The 26992-nt window shown below is 38.2% G+C and overlaps 1 protein-coding gene across 1 annotated transcript in view; it reads left to right on the plus strand.

The window, feature by feature from the left end:
• The window catches only part of NFATC3 (nuclear factor of activated T cells 3), a 146197-nt gene that overhangs the window by 91077 nt on the left and 28128 nt on the right, over positions 1-26992 (plus strand). Inside the window, exons 8-9 of the mRNA XM_072422981.1 lie at positions 5284-5410; positions 10874-11869. Of these exons, the coding sequence (XP_072279082.1) occupies positions 5284-5410; positions 10874-11869 (1123 nt within the window). The remainder of the gene's footprint in view (positions 1-5283; positions 5411-10873; positions 11870-26992) is intronic.

Below are 26992 nucleotides of genomic sequence, written 5' to 3' on the forward strand. Positions count from 1 at the left end.
ACTTTTTCTAGGGGGGTGAACGTACCTTGGTTTACTCATTTCATCCAGGATTTGGTCGAGCACCAAATTTGAATCTCCCAGCAGTATTAAATTGCCCTTGGCTCTAGAATGGACCTCTTTTAGAAACTTGTGAAAAAAAATCTAATTGACTGTCCTTGGGCACATAATAAGACACTACGGTTAGAATACTACCTTAAATGGACAACTGCACTACTACAGTGAGAATACTCCCTTCAATGGACCCCTACACTATCAAGAATCTCCCCCACGGATCTTTAAACACTTCCATATAATTAAAGTTAAGGCTTTTAGCGAAGCACAACATTACACTACACTTCTTATCAGAGTTTGCTAAAAAAAAATTATAATTTTTGTAAATGTACTTTGGCATGAGAGAAGTGGGTTTCTTGCAATGCCACAATATCAACCTTATGCAAATTATAATCATAGAAAGCCTTAGCGCTTTTGATCAGGGAGTTTAGACCCTGAACATTATGGGTGAGTATTTTCATTTGAGGAGGGGATTGAGGGCTAGTGGTAAAAGTCTGGGCCATGCTTCAAGTTAAAGAAGTTAAACCAATTGGTCAGCCTGAGGAAAGACTCCCAGGAAAGGGGATGGGAATGGGTGCACAAAAAGGGAATGGACAATAAAACAGAACATGTAAGGACATAACACATAAATATATGAAATAGAACTGTTGTAGACATTGGAACTCCTGAGGAGGTCGCACAAACCCTCCCCCACCCAATCCCCCCCTTTCCTCCTCGAGCCCTGACTTTGTTGGAGCTTTAAATAGCTTCATCCAATAAGAGGTGTAGCTACCGGGATGGCATTATGAGCCTCTCTCAATCTCTATTCCCTTAAGGTTGAGGACATGTGTACCCCTCCTCCCCCCGCAACTCCCACTTATGTTTAGGAAATAAACATATGAAAACCATAGGATATATAACATGAATAAACATAAAAAAAAATTAACTTTGAGTGCAAGTTTCGCTCAAAACCAGGGCTCAGTGCTGATTCAGAGGATCAAATTAGACAAAAAAAAGAAAGAGCTACATTTTCAAACCATCAAAAAGAATATGAATTCAGCGGGTCTATGACTCTGTTAATAACATCTGACTGTGCAACTGGACCAAAGTCAACAAACTTCTCAAAGTGAAAGAAGCAGACTACAGCAGACTCTCTCAGTCAAAGGACTTGCCATACACAAGCAAAAATATAGCCAAGGGAATCTTGAAGTACCGTAAGGTAGGACGCTGTTAGCTTTTGGGCCCGGATTTCACAATGTGATAAATATGTACACTATCAGAGATTGTGAAGAAGGCTTGACTAGATTGTCTCGAGAAAAGGTAACACAGATAAGATTGCCAAGGTAAAACTCCTTTTAAAAGGACTCTTTGGTTCTGGAAAAGGACTATGGAAAATATATCTCTCGCCTGATCCATACCAAGAATGCACACAGGGCTCAACAGTTAAGTCTGTGGAAGGTCTGATTGCCCATATTTCTGTTACATGTCTACAATTTTAAAAAAAAAATTCATAAAAATCAGTGTACCACTTTTGGTACAGAAATCTAGACATCAGTGAAACGCCCAGGTGGTTAAACCATTGCAGTATTTACCAGCATTGTTTGCCAAATTATTTTGTTTTTAGTACAAACAGTACTGTGCAAACCAATGGTTGTTTGTAACATGAGAAGCTCCATACATTTATCCATAACCCTCCCCCCAACTATCCCCAATCCACCCTTCACTAGTGGCTGACCCCTGACTAACCTTTCTTCCACCTTATTTAACTGTCCCACCCCCCTCTGTCCTAGTTTTAATATACCCTCTACCATTTCCCTAAATCTTTCCCATAGCACAACTGTCCCCCTTTCATTTAGGTGCAAACCATCTTTAGCATACAGGTTGTGCCTGAAACACTTCCGAAATGTACATGTGAAAGCTGTACCCGACGCGGTTCACACAAACGAGGGCTTCTTTAGGGGTAACTGTGTGTTTGATATAGCAGTTGGAAATATGACAAGTATATCTTCCAATCAGGAAACACTCCCAGTAGGTTACTTGAGTACAGAACATAAAGGGTATTCCAGGCAGGTTAAACTCCGTTGCATCTGGAGAAGAGAGAGCCCCCGGATGAGGGGGAGATGATGAGGGGGGGGGGGGGGGGGCGGGGAGCTGCAGCTTTCCTGTGTCAAGAAAAATGAGTCCTTAAAAACAGGACCCCCCTGGGGTCTCTCTAAGGAACATACAAAAATTGTTGAAAATGATACTCTTAGAAAACAAAGAATTGAGAATAAGAAAAAGGAGTATCTGCTCTAACCTCAGGGGTGTGCTGTGTTGCACATAAATGCCATTATAACAATAATTGACTCTTTCTAATGTTTGGGTGAGCATGCAAGGGGCTCAACCAATTTCTTGATGCGTTTTGCAGACTTTGCTTCCTCAGGAATATTAGAAGAGTAAACAAAACACTGCCATCTATGGGAAAAAAGGGGTACATATATGTATCAATATAAGCACACATTTTTTTTTAATTTTTTTTTTAAAAAGCCAAAACCATGTGCCTCAAGTAAGTATTTCAAGTGCATACATTTTAGAAATAACCAAAATTCATGGCTCATGGATTCCCGCATCAGAAGCAGTACAACCAAAGCTCAGGGCGCAAAGAGATCACCAACAAGTCTACCTTATAGAATCAAAAAAGCAAATAGGGAATGCTCATGTGTACAGTTTGTACACATCAAATTGTCTCCGTATTGTACGTTGGACAAAACCAGGCTTATTTGGGTACTTTAACATTACTGTTTATAAAAACAGTAATCACAGCTTCAGCAACCATTTTGTACTGCTAGTGGTAGTATAAAAAATAAGAATCCAGAAATCAAGAGATTCATATACCAAGTACATATATTGTATTTTATTCCTTAATACAATATGTTAAAAGGTAATCCTAACTATAATTAAAAACACACATAATACCTTTATTTTGTTTATAAATTATACTATTAGCATGTATTTTACTGGAAACTTGATTTTGGTTGTCAAAAAATAGACAAATCACAAGGAAGACTTTGCAATTTAAACACCTTCAAAACCACTTGTTTTCAAACTGGCTCTGGATAATCTCCCACTTTTGTTATTTTTGCAATATATTGTCTTTAGATTGCATACCATATAGTAATGATATGATATTATAAGTTGTTTTCCTCAATTTTTTTCAGCTGGATAGTGGGGGTGGGAGGGGGGGGGGGGAAGCTGTAGCTGGGTGGTCAAAAAGTGGGTGGAGCAAGACTCAACAAATGTATTGCTCTCAGTTGTTTATGCCATAGGCATTCAATAACCCCTATTTTTGTGCCAGCTTTCTACCTTTCCCCTGTACTTTCTAATCCCTGCCCCCTTGGCATGTCCAATTCTTTCATCTTTTTGTATTATGCCCTAACTGGCCAGTGCCAGTGTATTTTAATCCAACTTCCTAATGTTCTATATTTTGTTAGGAGTGTAATCATTTTTAGTAGTGTTATAGTGTAATCATTGTAGTGTAACAAGTTATGCTTAGTTCACATTAACAGTATAAAACTGTGCCGTTTACCACTCCTGTGTGACTACTGGCAACTGCTAGGCACCTGGGATTGGTATTGGGAACTGGTAACTGCTAGGCTTTTTCAGCCCTGGCAGGTTTTAAGCAGCAGTGGTTCCTGACGTGAGGAAGCAGCAAAAAAAATGCAGCCTTACTGCCAGTGTGAATTCAGGGCTATATTTGGTAAAGCAGAACTTTTGTGATTTTTTTTTTTTTCAATTGATCTTTTCACAAACCGAGCCCATAGAGTCCTGTTCTGGCTAGGCTTCTCTCTTCTTTTGGGGCTTACTGTTTGTCCAGCACCACCATTTTTTTTCTCCCGGGTTCTTCCTCATGTCACCCTAAATTGCTTTGTAAATTTCACAAGATGGGGCAATCGTATAGAGTTGTAAATATGTCTTCTTGAGAATTCAGAAAAAAAGTGCCTCACTGTACATGCATCCTTTTATATATTTTTAAAAATGTGATGCTTTTAAGGGCACCATGATTGTGAACACATGAATAGGTGTGTACAAGTGGACAGGTATAATGATGTCATCGTCAGCACTGTGAGATGGCTGAGTGTGTGGAGGCTACTTGACATATTCTACAGGCCAACCACTTACTGTGTTCAAAAAGTCATGACTCCTAAACCAGTGGCCATAATGACTTTTTGAAATGGCATGAGTACCCTGAAAATGAAAATTTCAGGGTGCACAGGGTACCATCATAGCTACTAGTAACCAACTAACCAACCAACTAACCCCCTTCAAGAATTTCAGGATATGGGGGTCACATGTTTAAAAACTTGTAAAAGTTGAACATTGGGGTTGCTTTTTTAAAAGGAAGTGTGCCTAGGAGCCCTAAACTTAAAATGGGGATTTAGAGACCGCCGGGGCCACTTAACATAGTAAGGAGCATTGGGGTGGAGCCCCTATATTTTTACCTACCTTTCACAAAGCTATAACTGCCATACTATGCTACTTTGTCTGCTTCTCTTCTTTAAACTCAAATTTCTCTTGAACAGGGAAGTGTAGGAAACCGAAAACGTAGGTACACCTCTCTGTTCCAGAGAAGTTTAAGGTAGAGAAGTAGACAGATATGGATTTAGGGGTTATCCACACTTTCATCTTAATTTTTGGTTTCTTACACCTCCCTGTTCCAGGGAAATTGGAGTTCAAAGACGAAAAGCAGACAGGGGATAGTATGACAACTATAGTTTTGTGGCAGGTAGGTATAAATTTAGAGGCCCCACCCCAATGTTTCTAGCTATGTAAGTGGTCCCAAATTGGCATTCATAAACATAGGACATTATTACCAATAAAGGTCTTAATATTATTTGTCGTCTTTTAAAAAAAACAAAACAATACGTGCATTACTTCTTTATCATTAAACATAGAGAATTAATCCCTATTTAATGTACAGCACTGCGTAATATGTTGGCGCTGTATACATCCTGTTTATTAATATTATAATTATTATTAATAATAATAATAATAATATTAGGCACACTGGTATATACTTTTAAAATGAACCAGAGACCTGAATTGGAGGAAGTCCTGAAATGTGGTTGTTATATTCTTTCTGTGCTAATCAGAGGGTGCTATTTGCAGAGGGTCACACACAGTTTCCTAGTTGGCCAATAGTTAATGTTAAAGTAAAATAGTTAAAGTCCACCTTGTTATCCATATATCTTAACAGTGTTTTTTGTTTTTTTACAGGCTGAAATTCTTGTTGAAATTCCACCATACCATAATAAATCAATTGTATCTGCGGTCCAGGTTCAGTTTTATCTTTGCAATGGAAAAAGGAAAAGAAGTCAGTCCCAGAGGTTTACCTACACACCAGGTCTGCCACAGCTACAATTTTTATCTATTTTATTGATAGTAGCATATTGGTGGTTGTTAGGTTGGGTTAGTCCAGCCATGGTTGGACCAAACCAGTCAGATCAGTTGAGAAATCCAACCATTTTAATAAGTTTAGATTTTGAAAAAATTTGTAATATTTTTTTTAAAACACAATATTTTTATTTTGTTTTGGTATGAAATTTTTACAACAAAGGGAAAACAACACAAAAAAGGGGAAAAAGAGGGAGGAAGTACAACAAACTTCATATTGTCAAAGAACAGAACAAAGTTGGATAGAGATCAAAAAAAAAAATCAGAGAATCAGGAAGGAGAGAAGAACACATAATTTTTTTTTTTTTTTCGGTCAATAATCTCTAGCAGTGATCTCCTTAGTCCATTTTATGAACCATGGACAGTATGAGCAGTCTGTATCCATTTTTTCTATTTACCTTCAATTTTTTCATACCGGTGGCCAATACCGTGGTCCATTTTGGAGAGCCCTTTCAAACCGGCTGCATTAAAACCTTGCCCAAACATGACACTCAAGGGTAAACAAAGCAGCACCTTGATGCCAAACATCCAGTACTTTTGTCGCTGTAATTCGCTAGGTCAAGAGCTAAATTTTCGATCTCCCTGCCCTTATTCTGCTAATATAGAATAAATAGACTATTTTGTCCAAAAGGCTGAATTTGAACATATCTGTCATGTTGCTGCCTGGGACAAAAAAAAGCTGAGAACTGATGTAGTGGGAATGGAGAGTTAAATGCTGATGAGATTTCCCAAATTGCATTCAATGTCATAGGTGTGGATACCCAGTAGTCATCTCAGAATTTCAAGAATATACTTGTCTGCAAAAACAAAAAGGCATGCAACTTGCCATGTTTCAGACATTGAATGTGCTTCTCACTTTAGGCCACATTCTCAGGGTGACAGCATAAATATTTACCTGACTGGTGATCATTGTGACTTCCTAGCATCATACCCGACAATTCCTCCTCCTCTTCCCCTTTTTTATAAGGGCCACCTCCCTGTACCTCTTGCTACTGTGGACCCTTCTCATAAAACCTCCACTAACACCTTTGTCCATGAAAACGATGAGTTTGGATTTGCTGAACACCAGTGTTTTACCCACAGCTTACCCTGTGTTTTTACATATGTTTCACAAAGCAAAAGATGCATCATCAGAAAAATTTTATACAGGGAACACCTGATGAACTAAACCCCCTTGACTTGAAGTCCTAAGGGCTCTTCCAGTCATAAGTATTTGTAGCATAAAGAGCAGAGACCTGACTTTTTTACAAGAAGGCTTGTCTTACAAAAAAAACTATTTTGACTACCGGTAGTGTTGCAGAAGCTGGGAGTTACCCTGGTTCCAGGGTAATGAATAATTTCTGTGATTTAGATCATGAATAAGCCAGTCATCGCAAAAGAACCTGCCTTGTGTGACATGCGTAATGGACTGCACATTAAGTTCTGATTTTCCCATAGTAATGACATTTTTGTGTGTGAGGGGGTTAGCCAAAGGTTTCCCCCTACTGTACCTACATTTTCAGTTTTGTACACCCCACCATTCTAGGGAAATTGGGATTCAAAGAAGTGAAGCAGATAGGATAACATAGTGTGACAGTTAAAGATTTGTGACAGGTAGACTTCAATTTATGGACCCCACCCCAATGCTATATGTGGCCCCAATTTGCATTTTCAATTAAGGACTCCGCACTCCCAATGTTGTATTTTCACAAGTTTCTAAAATTGTGATTCCCATATCTTAAAATTTTAATGAAATTGTGGTTGATATTAGTTATGAGGGTTTGTACACACAGTTGTAAGGCCACAGAATGACATGCACTTACACACAACCGGCTATTACGCTGCCGATGACGCATACATTTTTACACAATTTTTTTGTTCAGAATTTTTCAAGTTCAGATCTGATTCCTTTAAAGCCTTAATAGCCAGTTATATTCCGTGCTTCTAGAAAAACATCCAGCTTTTTCCTAAAGCAATCCATAGTAGTTGGTGTAACTTCTTCCTGAGGGAGCCGATTCCACATTTTCACAGACCTTACAGTGAAGAATCCCTTCCTTATCCGGAGCTTAAACTTCTTTTCCTCCAGACACAGAGTGCCCTCTTGTTCTTTGTAATGATCTCAAAGTGAATAATGGGGAACAGAATTCTCTATATGGACCGTTTATATATTTATACAGGGTAATCATATCCCAATTTAAACGTGACTTCTCAAAGGAGAATAGATTCAGTTCAGCTAATCTCTCCTCATAGCTGAGCTTCTCCATTCCTTTTTTTAGTTTAGTTGCCCTTCTCTGCACTTTCTCTAATTCCACAATGTCCTTTTTGTGAACCGGTCTGCATCAATTCTGAGCCTCATTTATGGCAGTGATATATTTTGATATTAGCTATTCCTTTGTGTACTCTGAGCTAAAAAAAAAAAAAAGTGTTTAGTAAATCTGCCTCCTTTTCTTTATCCCCAGTTACCAACCCAAAGACATCCTTTAAGGGGCCTACATGCTCAGATCTGATCTTTTTGCTATAAATATATTTTAAAATGTTTGGGGTTTGCCTTACTTTCCTTTGCAATCTGTCTTTCATTTTGAAGTTTTGCACATTTTATCTCCTTTTTACATCTTTTGTTATATTATTTATAGTTTTCAAAAATGTATTTGATCCTTCATTTTTACATTTGCATTTGGAATTACATTACATTTTGCATTTGGAATGCCTTTTTCTTGTTACTTATGGCTTTTTTAACATCAGCTGTGAGCCACATAGGTTTTAATTTTAGCCTCTTAAACTTATTACACATTTGAATATATTTTACAGTGTGCTTTTGTAGAACAGACTTGAAACATTACCATTTCTGGTCAGTGTTCTTTGAGGACAATATTGTCTCCCAGTCCTAGTCACGGAGAGCCCCCTTAATATCGGAAAATTTGCCTACCTAAAATTAAATGTTTTTATCTTTCCTGTTTACAGCTTACATAAATTGAAATCATATTATTGTCACTGCTACCCAGATTCTCTTTCATATGCACATTTGTTACAAGCTCTGCATTGTTAGAAAGAACTAGGTTCAGCAGAGTATCATTTCTAGTTTGGGCTCCTATAAACTGTACCATAAAAGTATCTTGTATTAAATTCACAAATTTCCTCCCTTTCGCTGTTCCTGTAGTGCCATTACTCCAGTCAATGTCAGGGTAGTTGAAATCTCCCATGATTAAAACACTTCCACTTTTTTCTGCTTTTTCTATCTGTGGTAGTAGTTGATTCTCTATTTCTGCCTTAGCATTGGGGGGCCTATAGCAGACTCCAATTATTAATTGTATGTTATTCAACCCCACATTCCACTCCACCCATAATGCCTCAACCTCATCACTTGTTCCACCCACAATTTCTTATTTCAGATTCACTTTTGGATCACTCCTCACATACAGACAGACAGACACCACCACCCTTTCATTTGACTCTGTCTTTACGAAAGAGAGTATACCCAGGAAAATTGACAGCCCAGTCATGTGAAGAACAAAACTAGGATTCAGTAATACCAACTAAGTCATAACTCCTCACTCATTAAGGCTTCCAACTCCCCTACTTTGTTTGCCAGACTTCTAGCATTGGTGAACAGGCTCTTTAAACCATTGCTGCTTTTACTATCATTGTTTGCCAAATCCTTTTGTTTTTCAGTACAGCTAGTATTGCACAATCCATTGTTTGTAACATGGGAAGCTCCTTACATTCATCCATAACCTTCCCCCCATGCTAGAATAAAATTAATTATGGTGGATCCAATCACTAATAAACTTTCTAAATAGATAAATGACAATTGAAATCCTTACTCTAAGTGCGTAACATTTGAATGTTTGATGAACAGTGGTATTGTTGGAAGAGGTCTAAAAGCTTTGCAAAGCCCATCATTTTAATACCATGGCAATGGTCGAGGATGGATGGTCCTGCCAATGTTTTAGTTCTAATTTCTTGGCCACACTTATGCTCAAAACTGGCAAGATGACAGTACACTCGCTCTTCCAATAAAATTGCCTGCATTCACAAGACGTTTTCTAGTTGTGAAAACAAATTAAACCTTGAAAATTCATGTAAACAACTCCTGTTAATTTGTTGAAACTAAACTAACAACCAAAACTAAACTTTCTGAATCCTTTTGTGAATTATATTGCTGTCATAAAGACTCCCCAAAAAGTGAAAGGGAGATTTTGCACTGCTTTCCATCTCATCTGTGCACAGTAGGGATACTCCTAAAATATGTGAAGTTTGGTGATTTTGGTTTTGCTGACAATATCCAGGTCATTAAAATTATTGGTGGAACATTTTTTTGACTACCATTTTTGGATGAGCAATTTTTTTAATCTAGGTGAGATTTGGGTCTTACGTATTGCCAGAATGTCTGGACGTGAAGCAAAGTCCCAGGGATCATAGAACTAGGATGTTTGTTTTTATGATGGCTTGGGTCTGGGTTTTTGTCAGAATGTAGGAAAGCTGCACTACTCTTGTTCCAAACTAGAATTTGTGGGAATGTGGAATTTCCAGTCCACTATGTCAATCAGAATTAAGGCTTCATTGGCTGTGATTTTGACCCAAAAAATCCTGCACCTTCTTGAATACAATAAATACAATACAATACAATAAATACAATACAATACAATAAATGTAGTAATACATTAAAAGAGTAAATACACAATTCCAAAGTAACTGAGAGTGCTAATTAAAAAAAAAGTTTGCCTTAACCCAGGTAGTATACCAGCTAAAGTCCCTATGCCAGGGTTATGTCCGTTTGGCTGGATGGTAAACATGCACAAAAATCTATCCCAAGGGTCACGTTAACTTAGAAACCCTATTTTGGCAAAACCCAAGTACTTGACTTGTATTTGAAGTAACTGGGATCTCGGTCACTTTTGAGAAAAAACAGTTGGTCTAAAACAAAGCTTTCAATCAGACCTTCAGTGGTTACCCTTATGAGCCCCTTGCTAATAGGGTAAACTTTTTAGTGCATCCTTGGACTAAAGAAAAGTGAAAAAGGGGTGATCAAGGTGGGATCTGCTGGGAGAAAAGGGATGAGTTTTAAAGGGAGGAATTTGGTAAGAGGTAGCAGTGAGCTGCAGTGTATTGGGGGAAATGTGTAAGCATGGGTTGTGGTTGCTTAGGATGGATGTAGTGGGGCAGATGGGTATTAAAGGGAAGAAATGTGCTGTGACAGGAAAGGGGAGTGATATGGCCATTTCAGGATTTATTGTGAGCAGTTAGTGAAGTAGGTTTTTGCTGTGATGGGGATGATGACATTATGTGCACACCTCCTGCCTCACCCCTCCCCATTTGCTTTAGTAGGACTACCATTTCTAGAAAGAAATTTCATCAAGGACAGCCTCCATACTATTGTACTAATACCTAAAATACAAACTTAAGTAATTGTACTTTTTGTTTTTTTGTTTTTTAGTTTTACAGAAAGCTAAATGCACCGAAGAGGATGATCTTCCAGCTGTGTCTGATGCATCCCTGTCCAATGTGGTTTGTGTTACTAGGCAAGGCGGTCTACACACCAATAAGCCTTGCTGTGGTCAGAGATGTAACCACAGGAATATTTTGTCTTCCTTGGATCAGAGTCTTGAATGCCCTTCTCAAACAGCATACTCACCCCTGATGAACCCAAGAGTTCCAGACCTTTCACAAGGTAGGAACAATAATGGGAGATCAGAATTCCTGTCTTCAACATTGCACCAGTTATATTATTTATCAACTGCTGCTACTAGGTCTTCCTATTCATCTGTGCAGTCTAATGTAATACACAATGGACAATTAAGCCATTTAGCTCCTGCTCAGGAGTATGATCCCTTGCATTTTCAGCAAGACCTAGCTGTACATCAGCTCAGCCTTAATCATCAATCCATGGCAATTACAGAGTTATCTGCCTCTACCACAATTCCTACATCCTCATCTCCTACCATTACTGAACCATTGGTCCATGTAGTACAGTCAGCACAGCTTCAGCAGATCAATTACCACTGTCCAAATGTTGGGCAAAATACCATCACTTCAACAAATCAATTGCCTGGTCTTCCACCACCCCAGGCTACATCTGTTTCTCACCATCTTACAAAACCTGGCCCTACGTCTTCCCCAACTGGTGCTACACCCCTATCATTATCACAGTCAAGGCTGCCTAGTTCATCTTCTCAGCAGCAGCAAATACCATTCAATCCCACCATTTCAGCTGTAGCAGCTTCATCAAAATCACTCAACTCCATGGTACATTCTGGTCAACTGCCTTCTCAAACACATAGACTTGGACTGAGTAGACTTCCCTACCCTGTTACTCTTGAGCACCATACAATTCAGGACTCATTTCATCCTGACAACTCACTTTCTGAGGAGCCCGAGGATGGTGAACTGAGTTTCCAGACAATTGGCTTGCAGGACATCACTCTGGATGATGGTAAGAAGTAATAAAATGTTTTCACATTGCATATGCTGTAAGAACTGGTTAAATCTGATTTTTAGATTATGAAGCTACTGGTTTTGGCTCTTTTAGCTAGTAAAAGATATATAATAAAAAATATTAATAGCAAAAATATCAGATCAGAACATGCATTTGACACAGTACCCCACAGACGGTTAATGTACAAGTTGGAGTCTATTGGTTTGGAAAATTCAATATGTAAATGGATCAAATAGTGATGATTCATACTCTAAATGGTCTCAGGTTATTAGTGGTGTACCGGAGGGCTCAGTGTTGGGACCTAAATGTACCATTTCTGTGTTTTCAGATGACACCAAACTATGTCATGGAGTTAAGTCTATACAAGATGTCTATAATCTACAAGCAGACCTAGATGTACTGTTTGATTGGGCAGTCAAGTGGCAAATGACATTTAAATTTGAGAAATGTAAAGTTATGAACTTTGGGCCAACAACATGTAGGATTCATACGGTCTAGGGGACTTATTAATAGCATGCAATGCCAAGCTGCAATATCTAAAGCTAGCAAAGTAATTTCTTGTATTAAAAGAGGAATAGACTGCAGAGATGGATACACAATCCTGCCCCTGTACAAAGAATTGGTCAGACCTCATCTGGAATATGCAGCAGTTCACAAAATGGATATTGTGGAATTGGAGAGAGTGCAGAGAAGGGCAACTAAACTAATAAAGGTAATGTAGGAACTTGGCTATGAGGAGAAATTAGCTAAACTGAATATATTCTCCCTTGAGAAGAGAAGTTTAAAGTGGGATATGATCCCCCTATATAAATATATAAATGGTCCATATAGAGAACTGTCTTCCCAAATATTCACTCTATGGTTATTACAAATGACTTGGGGGCACTCCTTGCATCTGGAGGAAACAAAATTTAATCTCCAGTTGAGAAAGGGATTCTTCACAATAAAGTCTGTGAAAAATGTGGAATAGGCTTCTTCAGGAAGTAGTTTCAGCAAATACTATAGATTGCTTTTTTAGAAGCACATCGTTTAACGGGAGAACAACAAAGACTGTTGATCCAGGGAACATCCGATTGCCGTACAGGATCAGGCAGGTTTTCCCCTTTTGGAGCATATTGCACTAGAGATTATTTTCATTACCTTCCTCTGGATCCACTATGTCTATAGGGTTTTTCGTAAGTGTTACGAAGAGAATATGATGGCTAGATTACATAATAAGATGGAACTCTTTCGTAAAATGTGTTTGTTCTGGATCGTATTCCAGGAGGTTTCCTTCTAACTTGTCTGGTCGCCTGGTTATATTTTATGAGTTGGTACCCACCCTCTACTGGCTTGCCCTGGTCTCCTCTTCTTTTCCTTTTTTATTGAATTACAGCTGTCTGTGACATAATGTTTTGTCTTTCCTACTTTGGACCCTGTTTAGGTCTTTTTATTTTTCTCTGCTGTTCTGTTACTTTTCTTATTAGTTACATTGTATTCTTGATTGCCTGGGAAAATGCTGTTCTGATTTGGTCTTATCAGTTGCAACTCTCTTCTTGCATTGTTTAAAATAAAAAAAAAAAAAAATGTTAATAAAAACATTTGCCACACAGCTGCCCAGTCAGACAGTGCATTAGGGTATGCTTGTGTCAGATATTTTGTGTAGATCATTTCCTTAATGTCATCTGCAAACATGGCAATTGTTCTTTTAATGAAAATTACAAAATGATGGTTTCTTTACTGAATGAACCTTGGAATACACTAACAACCTTAAACAGTTTAGGTAAAAAAATATTAATCACTCGAAATACAGTTCTAAAACCCGTTTTCTATCCTTTTACAGAATACATTATTATAGCCAACCAATTTGAAAATTAGCTGTCTTAGGGTACTTTTCAAAATTCAACTATATTGTTATTATTATACAGGATTTATATAGTGCCAACATATTACGCAGCATTGTACATTAAATAGGGGTTGCAAATGACAGATGCAGACAGTAAAACAGAAGGAAAAGAGGACCCTGCCCTGAAGAGCTTACAATCTAGGAGGTGGGGGAATAACACAAAATACTGAGGAAAGTTATGTAGTGGTGGAAGTAGTGAGGGTTTTAGAAGACCAAAAATGGCGGGTAGGCAAGTTAAAAAAATTGGGTTTTGAGTGCTCTTTTAAGTGAGTAGAAAGTAGGAGCAAGCTGAATAGGACGAGGAAGACCAATCAAGAGAGTCGGGCAGCGCTAAAAAAAAGTCTTGGAGCCATGAATGTAATGAGGTTATGAGTGAGGAAATCATTAGTAGGTCATTGGAGGAGCAAAGAGAGCGGCTTGAGGAGTATTTTTTTTACCAGGTCCGAAAGGTAAGTGGGACAACAACTGGGGTGAGATTTTGAAGACAAAGTACTGGAGCTTGAATTTTATTCTAAAGTGAAATGGAAGCCAATGAAGAGAACTACAAAGAGATGCAGCAGAAGAGGAGTAGTGGGAAGGATGGATGAGTCTGGCTGCAGCCTTCATAATAGATTGTAGAGGAGAGAGCTGGGTTTGTGGAGTACCAGAGAGGAGGATTACAGTAATCCAGACAAGTGATGAGAGTGTGCACTAAGAGTTTGGTCTCTGGGGACAGGTAGGGGTGAATTTTGGAGATGTTACGCAGATGAAAATGACAGTAACTGGAAGTGTTCTGAATATGAAGGGTAAATGAGAGAGCAGAATGGAAAGTGATGCCAAGACAACATGCTTGAGGGGTTAAAAACAGTGTTGTTAACCTTAAGAAATATGTCGAGAAGATTTGGAATTATGGGTGGGGGGAAGATGATGAGTTCGGTTTTATCTAGGTTGAGTTTCAGAAATTTTTCAGCCATCCATGACGAGATGGCTGACAGGCAGAATGAAACCTCATCCAGGACTGAGGGAGACAAGTCAGGGTGGACAGATAGATTTGAGTGTCATCAGCATACAAATTGTATCATATCCACAACCACTCATTTGTTTTGCTTTCTTTATTTGACAACTTTGGTCCTCGGTGAATCTATATTATCACTTTTATTTAGGCTTCCTAAAAAAAAAATCTTTAATACTAAACTTTATCAAATTCTCAAGTTTATTCCTGACTTTTAAAGTTACAGGCCTATAGTTACTTTGTAAAGTCTTTGATCCCTTTTCAAATAGAAGAACCATGTTGGCCTCACACTAATTTGAAGGACCATGGCTTTAAAACATCTGGGCCCATGTTTTTTTCCACTTGAATTTTGTCTGGCTTTAGGCCATATTGGTTTTAAACCACTGTGGGCTTTTTTTCTGGTTGAGGCAATATTATCACCACTATGGACTTTCACTTTCCTTTGTATACACAGATCTCACTAATTTATTTGAAAGATTTGCCTGACAAGCTTAGGCTTGATCATTTTAATGTCAATGCATTTAAAGTATATTCAGAGGTTTGTATTACAATTTTATATACCATAAATTGGAAGAATTCTGTGTTGTGTTTTTTGATGATGATTTTATTCCCCAATCTAACTCTTTAACAATAGGTTTTTGTGCCCTCCTAACTTTGTGTTTTTACTGTTATTGTTATTTCAAACTTAAACCAAATAAAATGATGGTAGTATAGTTCACTGCTACTGGAGGTTTTATATGAAAATGTATAATATTTTTCATTGTTTGAGCTGAACAGGTCTAGCAGAGCATTATTTCTAGCATCTGGAAACTGTACAAAAACACTGTTTTGTAATAATGTAATACATACACATTTTCACCCTTTTAGAATTTTATAGTAGTCCCATTGTATTATACATATTTACACCAGTTAGTAATGATCATTACCACCGGCCCAACCCAAGCAGCATTTCCTATGTAAGAAACTTCTTATTAATACTGGGGGGTGACTTTAACAGATGTCACATTTAACTATGCAGGTTACAAAAAAAAAAACACTGCCCTTTTTGCACACTATTTTTTTTATTCCCTCCTACACCTGTCTTTTTAAGCCATGCATTTATCGCTTTATGTTGCACGTGAAGGTAACCTTTAATGTCCTCTTCTTTCAGTATCAATTGAGGATTATGTATGTTCAATGTATTCTGTCCCTTGTCCCAGTATGGTTTAGGAAAGCTGGGTAGTGTCCAGCCCTTCCAAATACTTTGTTTCCCCAGACCATTACATGTCAAACCTTGTCACCAGGGAGACTGTAAATCATTCAGTTATCCTGGGAACAAATTTATTTATTTGTCATCCTAATTTTAGATTCCCCTATTACCACCAACTTTGTAGGCATTTCCCACCACTTGTAATAAATGAGTTGCTTTCCTAAATGTTACAGGTAGCAGTGACATCTAGGTCAACCACCCACACTTTATTTACAAAACTTAGAAAATGCTTTCAAGTACTCAAACATAGCTCTAGTATTTCTTTTTTTTGTGAGCCACTGCCAATCTCTATAACTACAGTGATTCAGTTTATCTGCCTCATTACCTTCCTAGGTATTGAACAGAAGACTTTCCTCAAATCAAGGTTGTCAAATTTTCTCAAGTGTTGTATTTTGCATTTCCAGATATCAAATTTGACCTTTTAAGATGGCAACATGCTGTCATTTATCACTGTGCTTGAGCTGCTGCACTGTGTATATATGTAAGCCTGTATTATATTACAGTACAATGACACCAGACATTTGGGACATAATACCAAAGATATTAAAAAATTAGACATACCTGTGGGCCACAATGCAAACAAACAATAAAGATGTATGTTTAAAACTAAAATAGTTTTAATTCAAAATTAAATTGAAATGTTTCGGGTTACCGTAACATACATGCACCAAAAAAAGGAAAATACAAATCAAGAATTTCTGCACTCAACATTTGATGTTCATTTTATTAGTGAAAGATACAAAAAAATTAAGCTATCATACAGTGCTGGCTAGTCATATATTGCTCCCCGCTCACCATTCCTATACCAAAGATCAGAAACCACACCATACAATGGACCCTGTCAGTTTTAGGGGGCCACTAACCTTTTTTTGTAATAAATATCCATGGGTTAAACCTTCAGGTCCCTACATCTCCCCGTTTCTGAGAAATTAGGGTTCACAGAAGGTAAGTGGCCAGCTATATTTGACAGGGTAGCCTGGTATGACAGGTATAGTTTTTGTATTTTAGTGATGGCGCCGTAGTGATGAAATGTTTGGGGGAGTTAGCCACAAGAGTCCCCCACTTGCAGTTACTTTTCCCTTTTCTTACAGAGAAATTGGGGTTCATAGCGAGTAAGGGGATCGCTATGTGTGATCAGGTCGCATGATATAATGGGTATAACATTTTTTTTGGGGGGAAGGGGACAAAAGGCATTTCCTACTGGCTCTCAAATTTCCAGTTGCCAACATCCCCCTGTTCCAGAGGAATTGAGGGTCCTAGAAGGTAAGAGGTCAGCTATGTGTAAAAGGGACCTCACCAGCTGTTCAGTCCCTCTACAGATTTGACTCCAGCCGGCAGTGAGCGGTTCTAAGCGTCTCCCCCTAGGTAGGGTTCCTAGGCATGAGGAAGGGGTAACCGTACTGCAACCTCATTGCCAGTCTGAACGCAGTCTTGAAGTTTATGTGAAGGAGCAAATATATTTGGGGCACCAGAGCACAGAGCGAATTGACAGTACCCTAATGCTCATTGCCATGGAAGTGGCCACCGGGGTCGCTAACATGCAAACTCAATTTTGGGACCCTGGTCTTGAAAAAGCCCCCCTAATATGAAAATATATATGCTTGTTGTTATTAGGATGTTATTATTAAGATCTTTTATCTAGGATCTGGCAACTTGTTTATATGCTTGTTGTTATTAAGATGTTATTATTAAGATCTTTTATCTAGGATCTGGCAACTTGTTTCAGGGGGCTGAAATTTGGTTTAGTAGCAGCTCTCACTGTCCCCTGTGTAGCCTGAAAATATCACATTTCTATGACTCGGAGGAGATTTAAAGGTTTAGATGGGGTTAATGACAGCAGCATGGAAACAGACAGCTCTCATGCTACTGCACAAGGTAGGATTATCTCAGTACAGTACAGTGAGAGCAGTCACAGTTAAATGTCAGGTGTGTAGTACACGCCCACTCCTGGCAGCATGTCATAGGTGAAACATAGGAGATGCGTGTACCCCATCCCCTGCAGGACAACCAGCAGAGGCCAGTAGGTTGGGCATCGTTGGGTATATGCAGATAGAATACTGATGTTCAGAAATATTTAAAGTACTGCTTACATAGAAACACTGTTTAAACTATTAGGGAAGGGTCCCAGGCAGGGAAAGAGCCGGGTCTTTTTAGGGTTTAGGAGGAAGCGTGCTTCTTCGTCCTTGTAGGGAGAAAAGAGAATGTAAGAGGGGTACATTGGAGATTTGAGATAAGGCCGGTGCTTTAAAATTTTACAGCAATACGTTACATTTCTAATGAATGTGCCTAATGAAGCAGCAGTGATATTGGGCCTAATTTAATAAAGCTCTCCAAGGCTGGAGAGGAAATACTTTTATCAGTGAAGCTGGGTGATCCAGCAAACCTGGAATGGATTTGGCCCATGATTGAAAACATTTGCTAACAAATAGCAACTTACTTTTAAGAAACCCAGTCCAGGTTTGCTGGAACCCCGCATGCGCAGTGGAGATTGGCAGAGGAATTCCCTGTGAAATCATCGGGGCTGCTGATCTGCCTCCGGAGAAGCCAGCATAGAAGCCGGGCATCAACAAGTGCAGATGATGACCCACATTGAATATATGTGGGTCAAACGGGGGGAGAAAGAGCTAGCTTACAGATGGTGCTGCTAGTGTCATCTGCCTGGTCCTTTCGATATATGTATGGAGGAACGAAAGTGAATAAATAAGTGGAGTGAATGTATATGACTGTATACAAGTGAAGTACTGTATGGAAGAAACAGAAATATTGTAAACGCAGCCTTTGTAAGTGATATGAGTGTATGAAAATAACATGTTGTAAAGGAGAAAATGTTGTACAAAAATACAGGAAATATTGCAATCAGAGACAATGGAAATATATTACAAATACAAAAACAAATAAACCACATTTGAAGGTATCTGGGGTTAAGACTTGTTGAGGTCTGTCAGGAGATGTATCCTGGAAATGACTGGAAGCCAAGGAAGATCTTGTAGTGATTGTGATTTGCGATATGTCTGTGTCTTTTTTATGGAAGAGAAGGTCTTTGCGTCTGTTGTAACGCTCTGTGATAAGACTTTTTGAAAAGTTTCTTAAGAGTATTCTCTAGGTAAAAGTCTCTCTTAAATCTTTGGCTTCTTTGGTGAAGTTTGTGTCTGTTGCGCAGTTTCTCCTTAGTCCCAAATATTGACTATAGGGAATGCTTCTAATAAGGACCTTTGAGTGTTGAAAGGGTGGTGGTAATTCTGTAGGTGTCATAGATATGCAGGTTTCTTTTCCAACTCATTTAGTATCAATGGTGGCACCCAACATGGGTTTCAGTTATCTTAGGTGATATTTGCCATCAGAAAACAGCAATATTAAAAGTATTGAAGTGGAAGGTGCACACTTCAAACAAAACCTGTACATAGGTGACTTGCTCCCCAACCTTTAACATCCCTTCCTAATATACTAGAGAGGTTCTGTGAGTCTTTGTCTACTTCAGGTTTCATGTTACGTAGTTACAGAGTAAGTCTGGTTGAAAAAGGTCACAAGTCCATCAAATTCAACCACTCAATCTCACATATCAACTGTCCCCATGGACATAGTTGCAATGTTGGCATAGTTGGCAAAAATAAACCCTGGTACAATTGCTCCAACGGGAAAAAAAAATCCTTCCTGATTTCCTGAGGCAATCGGATGTTCTGGGGATCAACGGTATGTTATATTTATGTAAAAGCTTTAATACCCAGTTATATTCGGTGCTTCTAAAAAAGCTTATAGCTTTTCTTAAAACAATCTGAAGTAGTTGCTGAAACTACCTCCTGAGGGAGCCTTTTCCACATTTTCACAGACCTTACGGTGAAGTATCTCTTCCTTATCCGGATCTTAAACTTCCTTTCCTCCAGAATGCCTTCTTGTCCTTTGTAACTATCTTAAAGTGAATAGTTGGAAAGAGAGTTTTCTATATAGACATTTATATATTTATACAGGTTGATCATATCCCCTGTTAAATAAATCTCTTCTCAAGGGTGAATAGATTCAGTTCAGCTAATCTCTCCTCATAGTGGCGTTCTTCCATTCTTTTTATTAGTTTAGGTAATAAAATAGGCATAATTATGCTAATATAATTAAGTCAATATCCCTCAATATTACTGTAAGGCTCTGGGCAGTACCAGTATTCTCCAGACATCAGTCCCCCAATCTAATGCCGCAGTCTTCACCTATAGCAGCTCCCGCTCAGCCTCGGGACACTGGTTATGTCTCCCAGCACTCGGTGGCCCCCAGGATGGTGTCTGGAGATAGGTCAGCAGCTGACCAGGAGCCCACAAATACTCAGTACAGAAAATTATCAGGCAATCTAGAAACAAGCCGAGTCAAAACACAGGAGATCAGTCCACCGAATGAAGTACAATGGATACAAGCCCAGCAAACGCTATAACAAGCACAGATGACTGGAAACAGAGACTATAAAGCCCCAGCAGCCAAGGATAGCATGGGATTACACAGGATCTACTCTGCTAATCAGCTGCACACAGCTCCAATTCCATTCAGCTGTGCAGCCTCAGTGCAGTGGATGCTGAGAAAAATAACCCAGCTACAGGTATGCTGCAACTGATCCTGAAACCCCTGTGCTATTGCAAGCGCAGCTCCCGGAAGAGAATAGGCTCTGTGGGGCATTGCCTAGGATCTTAGGCCCAAAAAGCGCCTCCCAACAATTACTTTGCCACTTCCTCTCCTTTTGCAACCCTTCCCCTGGTTTTCTTCCACCACACCTTATTTAGGGATAAGACTGGCCAACCATACAACGCTCAGTACTTCAAACTACCATTCCCTAATTAAAGTCATTACCCTGTTGTGGTAATGAGCTACCCACTTAGTTTCTTAGTTTGGCCACTTATCTGGTGAACATGTATTGGTTTCCAAAAATCTTTTATTATCCTTATCATTTCAACTCTCTTGTTGTCCCTTTCATTTCCCCAATGCCTTCATCTGGCAAAATCCAGCCATGTGTAGCCAGAACTATTTTCTTTACTCTAAGCCTTTCTGGTGGATTAGATGTTTCTAACTTTCTAGCATATTTTTTGCTGCCAAATAAAACAGGTAACCAGTCAGCATGTCATCCATGATACTCCACTCTGGGTGCTTCTGAAAAATCCTTTGTTACCCACTTCCGATTTACAATTTACCCCGGATTTTTCATTCCATGCACCCTGACACACAGTCCAATAATTCCTAACTTCTTGAAGTTTTGGGACAAGTATTTTAGCTTGTCCTCAATTGACAACTTTTTAGACTTTCGTTTATTTTATATCCCTATTGGTCGATGGTACATTCATAGATCCTAATCTGTGGCCTGCATGAATACATTTTGGCAATTCTTCATTGCATAAATCACAGCGTAAATTACCACACTTTTATTGCCTTTTTTATTCTCTTTTATTATTTGCATGTGACTTGTTTTGCTGATTGTGAACCAAAACAAATATTGCTTTAACGTCCCTAGCGGTTCATTTCTTTCCGGTTTTATATGTCTAAAGGCGGTACATTGTTTTTAATGAAAATTTATTTTACAGTATAATATAATAGTATGAGTATAATAAAGTTTGAAACCCAAAATCATGTAAAAATAATTAGTTGAATAAATTAAAAAATCTATATAATAAAAAAAAAATACATATTATACTCATACTAATATACCGTATTTTTCGCCGTATAAGACGCTCCGGAATATAAGACGCACCCAATTTTAAAGGAGGAAAATCTAGAAAAAAAGATTCTGAAAGATTATTCCCCTTCTGATCACTCATGTGCCATTCAAACCGGTATTCCCCTTCTGATCACTCATGTGCCATTCAAATTCCCTTTCTGATCACTCTGTACCTTTCAAATTCCCTTTCTGATCACTCTGTGCTTTTTTTCTATTGTACGGCAGTTAGGGCAGGGAACAGCAGGTGGCGCTGTGCCGGCTTCTTTCGCTTTGCTTTACAGACAGGAGAAAACACGATGCTTGCAGAGGAGAGAAGAGAGACACACGCAGGATCGGGTATCGGGTGAGTATAATATTTTAATTATTTTTTTTTAACACATTTGTCGTATAGGACGCACTAACTTTTCCCCCTCAGTTTTGGGGAAGAAAAAGTGCGTCTTATATGGCAAAAAATACGGTATATACTGTAAAATAAATGTTCTTGAAAACAATGTACTGCTTTTACACATATAAATCCAATGTATTGCATTAAATACAATTATTTTGTATTGATTGCAATACAAATGGATTGCACGCACCGACGTCACCGGGAACTCCTCGGTGACTCATCGGGTGCAGAAGCCGACCCGAAGAAGACGGAGATCGCGGCGCTGGACGCCGGCAGATCAGGTAAGGCTGTATTTACTATTACCTCCCATAGGATTACCCACCCCAAGTGTGACTCAGGGTTACCGCTTTTAGCAACTTTTTCCAACCCCGAATCACACTCGGGGTTACCTCCAGGGAGGTTAAAAACTCTTATACTTTTATATTGAGTGAAAAATGCTTTTCCTGAAGAGTGGTTCATAAATATCAGTATCAAAAAGGAATTTTTTTATTTTGTTTATTTATTTAGCTTTAATTGATTCCACTATCTCATGCCCCAGATAAGCCACTACTTAATCAACAACCAGCAAAGATTACTAAAATCTTTACTACTGAAATGTCTGAGGAAAGATTGTCAATATATATGGTAAACCCGGGCTTCTATATTTTTAGCTTAGCATGTAGAAGCCAGGACTGTACTGTAATATTATTAATGCCCAATGATTAATGTAGATATACACCAAACTCTTAGAGAGGAACACTCCACTATATTTATATCACCCCCCACACACACTCTTTCCCACCCCTTACCACAGTGTATTCCTTGCAGCTTCTGAATGTTAGACTCCGAAAATGGCTCTACATGATCTCCACAACTTGGTATACTTTACAATTGTGAAAGTTTTACTTTACTGGAACAAACTTCCTTATCCACCATACCACTTGCATTGTCATTTTTTAGGACAGAAGGGGTTATCATTTGATTGAGATAAATATATTTATTTGGCTTTTGTTAGGAATAAAAAAAAAAAATCCCCAAACAAAAAAAAAAAACAGCATAAGTCTGCTAATTTGAATAATATCACATTAGTGCAACTTCTAATGTATCAGAATTGTAATGCGCAAAATAAATCTATGTCTTGAACTTTAGAAGAACTTTATTTCCCTTTTTATGTTACATTGGGGTATTGCGTGTTTGGTACATGGTTTGTGTATATTACTAGCTTGTTATTAGGAGGAAAATACACCAGAATAGCAAGGGTATAAATCAGGATTTGTTAATAGCTATTATTTTTTGAGAATTTTATTGTACAATAAACACAATTGTCATTGAGATCATTATTTTCCTCATCTGGAGTTAATTTTGTTAAGTAAGGTTTATTTGTGGGAAATTTCTTAAAGGTTATGTATTTATATCTATATAATATATCTATATAAATATATATATTTTGAGGGGGTCTAGATCTGTTCAGTGGAGACCAGATCTAGACCCCCCCGATGCAACTGCAATAACAGATCACTTCTAATAGTGGTACTTTGCTTGTTGTAATTGGACAGTAATTTATTCACTGAATCAATGTTATGTTGCCGAAGGGAGAGGCAGGACAGAATGGTGACAGTTCCTATCTGAACCTTTGTACAAGGAAGCAACATCACTTCCCTCCCAGCGCAAATACAAGACAAGTGTTGTGCTTTGAAGTTTTAGATCTTCTACAGACATACTGACAGAATTACATGAACTGATTGTTTCTGTTCCTGGACTTAGTGCTGAACCCCAGCTAATATTGACAATTAGCAGTTCCAACCCTGATGCCATTATGGACACACCAGGAAGTCTGAGATCCAGTGCCATTTTAAAATTAAGTGATTAAGCAAATATATCTTCTTTATGTCCATCTGATCATTAATCAGACCTGAATCTTCAAAAGATAAATCAATGTCTTTCGATACTTGTGAGAAAGCTATGTTCAACCTAAAACATCACCTGTCACTAGAATGAAAGATATATCTTCACTTATACCCTCTAGAAAATTGTTCAACCTAAAAGTAAAAAGAAATAGGATTTGTAGGCAGAGGCATTGATTTTGAAGCAGATGGCTAGATATGTTTACCCTGAAATAAAATACCAAAAAGTGGAAACCATTTCTTTGGGAATTGAATTCATAATTTCTTTATTTGTTGATGTTGCTTCCATATATTTTTTTTACATTAACCCTTCACTCTATACTCAACACTATGTTGTAATTTTCGTAGATTTAGCTGTGGCGCCAGATATATTTTGTTTTGTGTTATGTTTTATGTTGTGCATTGCATAGTCCTGAATACTCTATTTGCTTGGTTGTATGTTACAAAGCCCTGACTGTTATAATCTATACACCTAATCTTCTTGACCATTGAGTTATTTACAATATGTATATTTCTTTGTTGTACACAGTACTGAATGTTTCTTAATAGATAGAGCATCACTCCTTTCTGTAAACATTACTCACCATATAATCCTGACCACTAGGCTCTTTTTCTCTGTGTTGTATGCTGCATACTAACTGGCTAAGTACAATAAAAAAAAAAAAAACACTTAAAGTGAAGGTTAAAAAGTAGCTTATTTAAAATTTGAGTAAAAGTTATAGTTATTTATGTTTGTTTTTTTACAGTGAGAAAGAAGGGGGTTCTTCTATGTAAGGCTTAGTCTATACGAACTGGTTCCCCTGCATTTAACCTGAGGCATTTAAAGCCCTTGTTTGAAATCCTCATGCATTACAATGGGTTAATCTACACCAGGACGTTTTCTTGAGTCAGGTTTGACACTTTTTTAAACGTTGCTTGCAAAACGCCCAATAACGCGGGTAAATGCTTCCATTAATTTCAATGAGACGTTTTCCCATGGTTTCCCACGTTTTTGCGCACTTAATATGCAAATTCATTTACAACCTCCGGCAAAAATTATGGAATCAATACTCTGAAAGAATGTTCACACAGCTTTTTCACTTTTGAAAGATTCAAGTCCTGGCAGGCTGGTACAGTGGTAATGAAATAGGGCCGTAATGACAAGAATCTACTGTTACCCATTAACCACCTGACGGTATTCCTGAGTGTGGGTCGGGGTAAAAAAAAACATGCAAAAAGCAGTAAACCCAAGCCACACTCGGGGTAGCTAAAAACAATAAAAAAAAAAAACATTTACCTGGTCCCATCAGCATCCTGCCTCAGGGATCTCATTCTCAGGCGACGTCCTTTTCTTCAGATTTTCAGCCGGCGAGTGCAGTGACAATCCCGGGGTTTCCCCGGTGACGTCGGTGCATGCTTCGGTGTGTGTGGGAGGCGCGGCAGGAAATTCAAATAATTTTGTATTGGATTCAATACAAAATAGCTGTATTGAATCCAATACAATGTAATCCCTATATAATATTTATATATTTGTTATATATATATTATACATGGTTCGCTGTCCTTGGGTCCACCTGGCTTACACACCATAATTCTGAATGGAAAGCCCAAAGGTACCTGTCCATGGTGACCCTCTCCACTATCAGGAGCTCAATAAGCACCTCCGGGTGCGGCTGGCATGTCCCTAGATTAATGAGGTCATACATCTGGGACTTTGGGGACCCCTTAACCTGGAATCCCTATGTGTGGACCCACTTCCTCCACAGGAAGTTGGTTATTCCCTGTCACAGAAGGATTTTCAATTTTAACTTGTTGTAGGCCTTGGCAACCTTATGGGTCAAAGAGGGCCTTCTCCCACTAAGAGTACTACTACTATCTGCAGATGGAGTGCTTGTGTCCACACTTCAAACGCCAATTGTGACGGGTTAGCAGCTAATTGCAGCTAATTGCAGACTGACGGTAAGGCAACTCCATGCAGTAAGTTCACTTTAAGGCTCCTGGTCAAAACAGCAACAAAAAATAATCAATTTATCGGCAGCCTTCCGGCTGTTTTCTAAAGAGAATGCAATTCTGTTTGGACAAATACAAACTGATCCAGTCAGTCTAACCTAAAGCCTCCTGCTGCTTAGCACCTATTGGGTGTGCTAATTGGGCTTCTGGGCCTTAAGAAAATGTTGGGCCTGGAATTGGCAATTCACTCCACCCTTCTTTTGTGGATTCCCATTAAAGCCAGCCTCAGAACTGAAATTTTGAACAACTATAGGTAAGGTTCCCTACAAACAATGCAATGCAAAGAATAAGATGGTACAGATCTCAATCAAGTTGTTTTTATTTAAAGAAACACCTTTACAAATAAATGTACAATAACAAAATCAAAATTGTTGACACTGACATTTACAACCTCTGGCAAACATTATGGAATCAATACTCCTAAAGAATGTTCACACAGCTGTTTCACCTTTGAAAGATAAAAGTCTTGGTAAGCTGGTACAGTTTCTATCTGATCCCTTGTTTCAAGAAGAATTTTTTTCTTTTTCTTGGTGTCAAGCATTAAATTAAAATGCTGGGATTGGGCACAGCATAATTTATTATACCTCAAATGCGGGAAGTGGTAATACTGATTGCAAATGTCCTGAAAGTTGGTTTCAGAAAAGAAATAGACAGAAAACAATTGTTTAAAAAAGTAAATCAACATATTTTAAATAGAACCACAACCCTTTGGGCTCTATTTATAACTCAGGTAATCTAATATTTCCTCAAATATTCCCTCATGGGAATTTTCAAAGTTTGTGTTTCAATGGCAGTAATTGATTCCCACAAGGGAATGTCAGATTCCCTTTTTTTAAATATAGTCTCTTGTTTTATTATTTAAAATTTTAGATTTATTTGACATTCAAATAAGTTTGAGCAATATCAAATGTGAGTTGATCAGCTTCTTATATCATACTTTTAAAGAGCAAACCACTACCTTAATAAGTGAACTGAAAAGAGAAAGTCATTGGTAAGAAAACAAAAAAAAAATTTAAAACCTGATGATAATCAGTCCAAAAATAAAACAGGTG

The sequence above is a fragment of the Pyxicephalus adspersus genome, chromosome 9 (genome assembly GCF_032062135.1).
Source record: "Pyxicephalus adspersus chromosome 9, UCB_Pads_2.0, whole genome shotgun sequence".
NCBI lineage: Eukaryota > Metazoa > Chordata > Amphibia > Anura > Pyxicephalidae > Pyxicephalus > Pyxicephalus adspersus.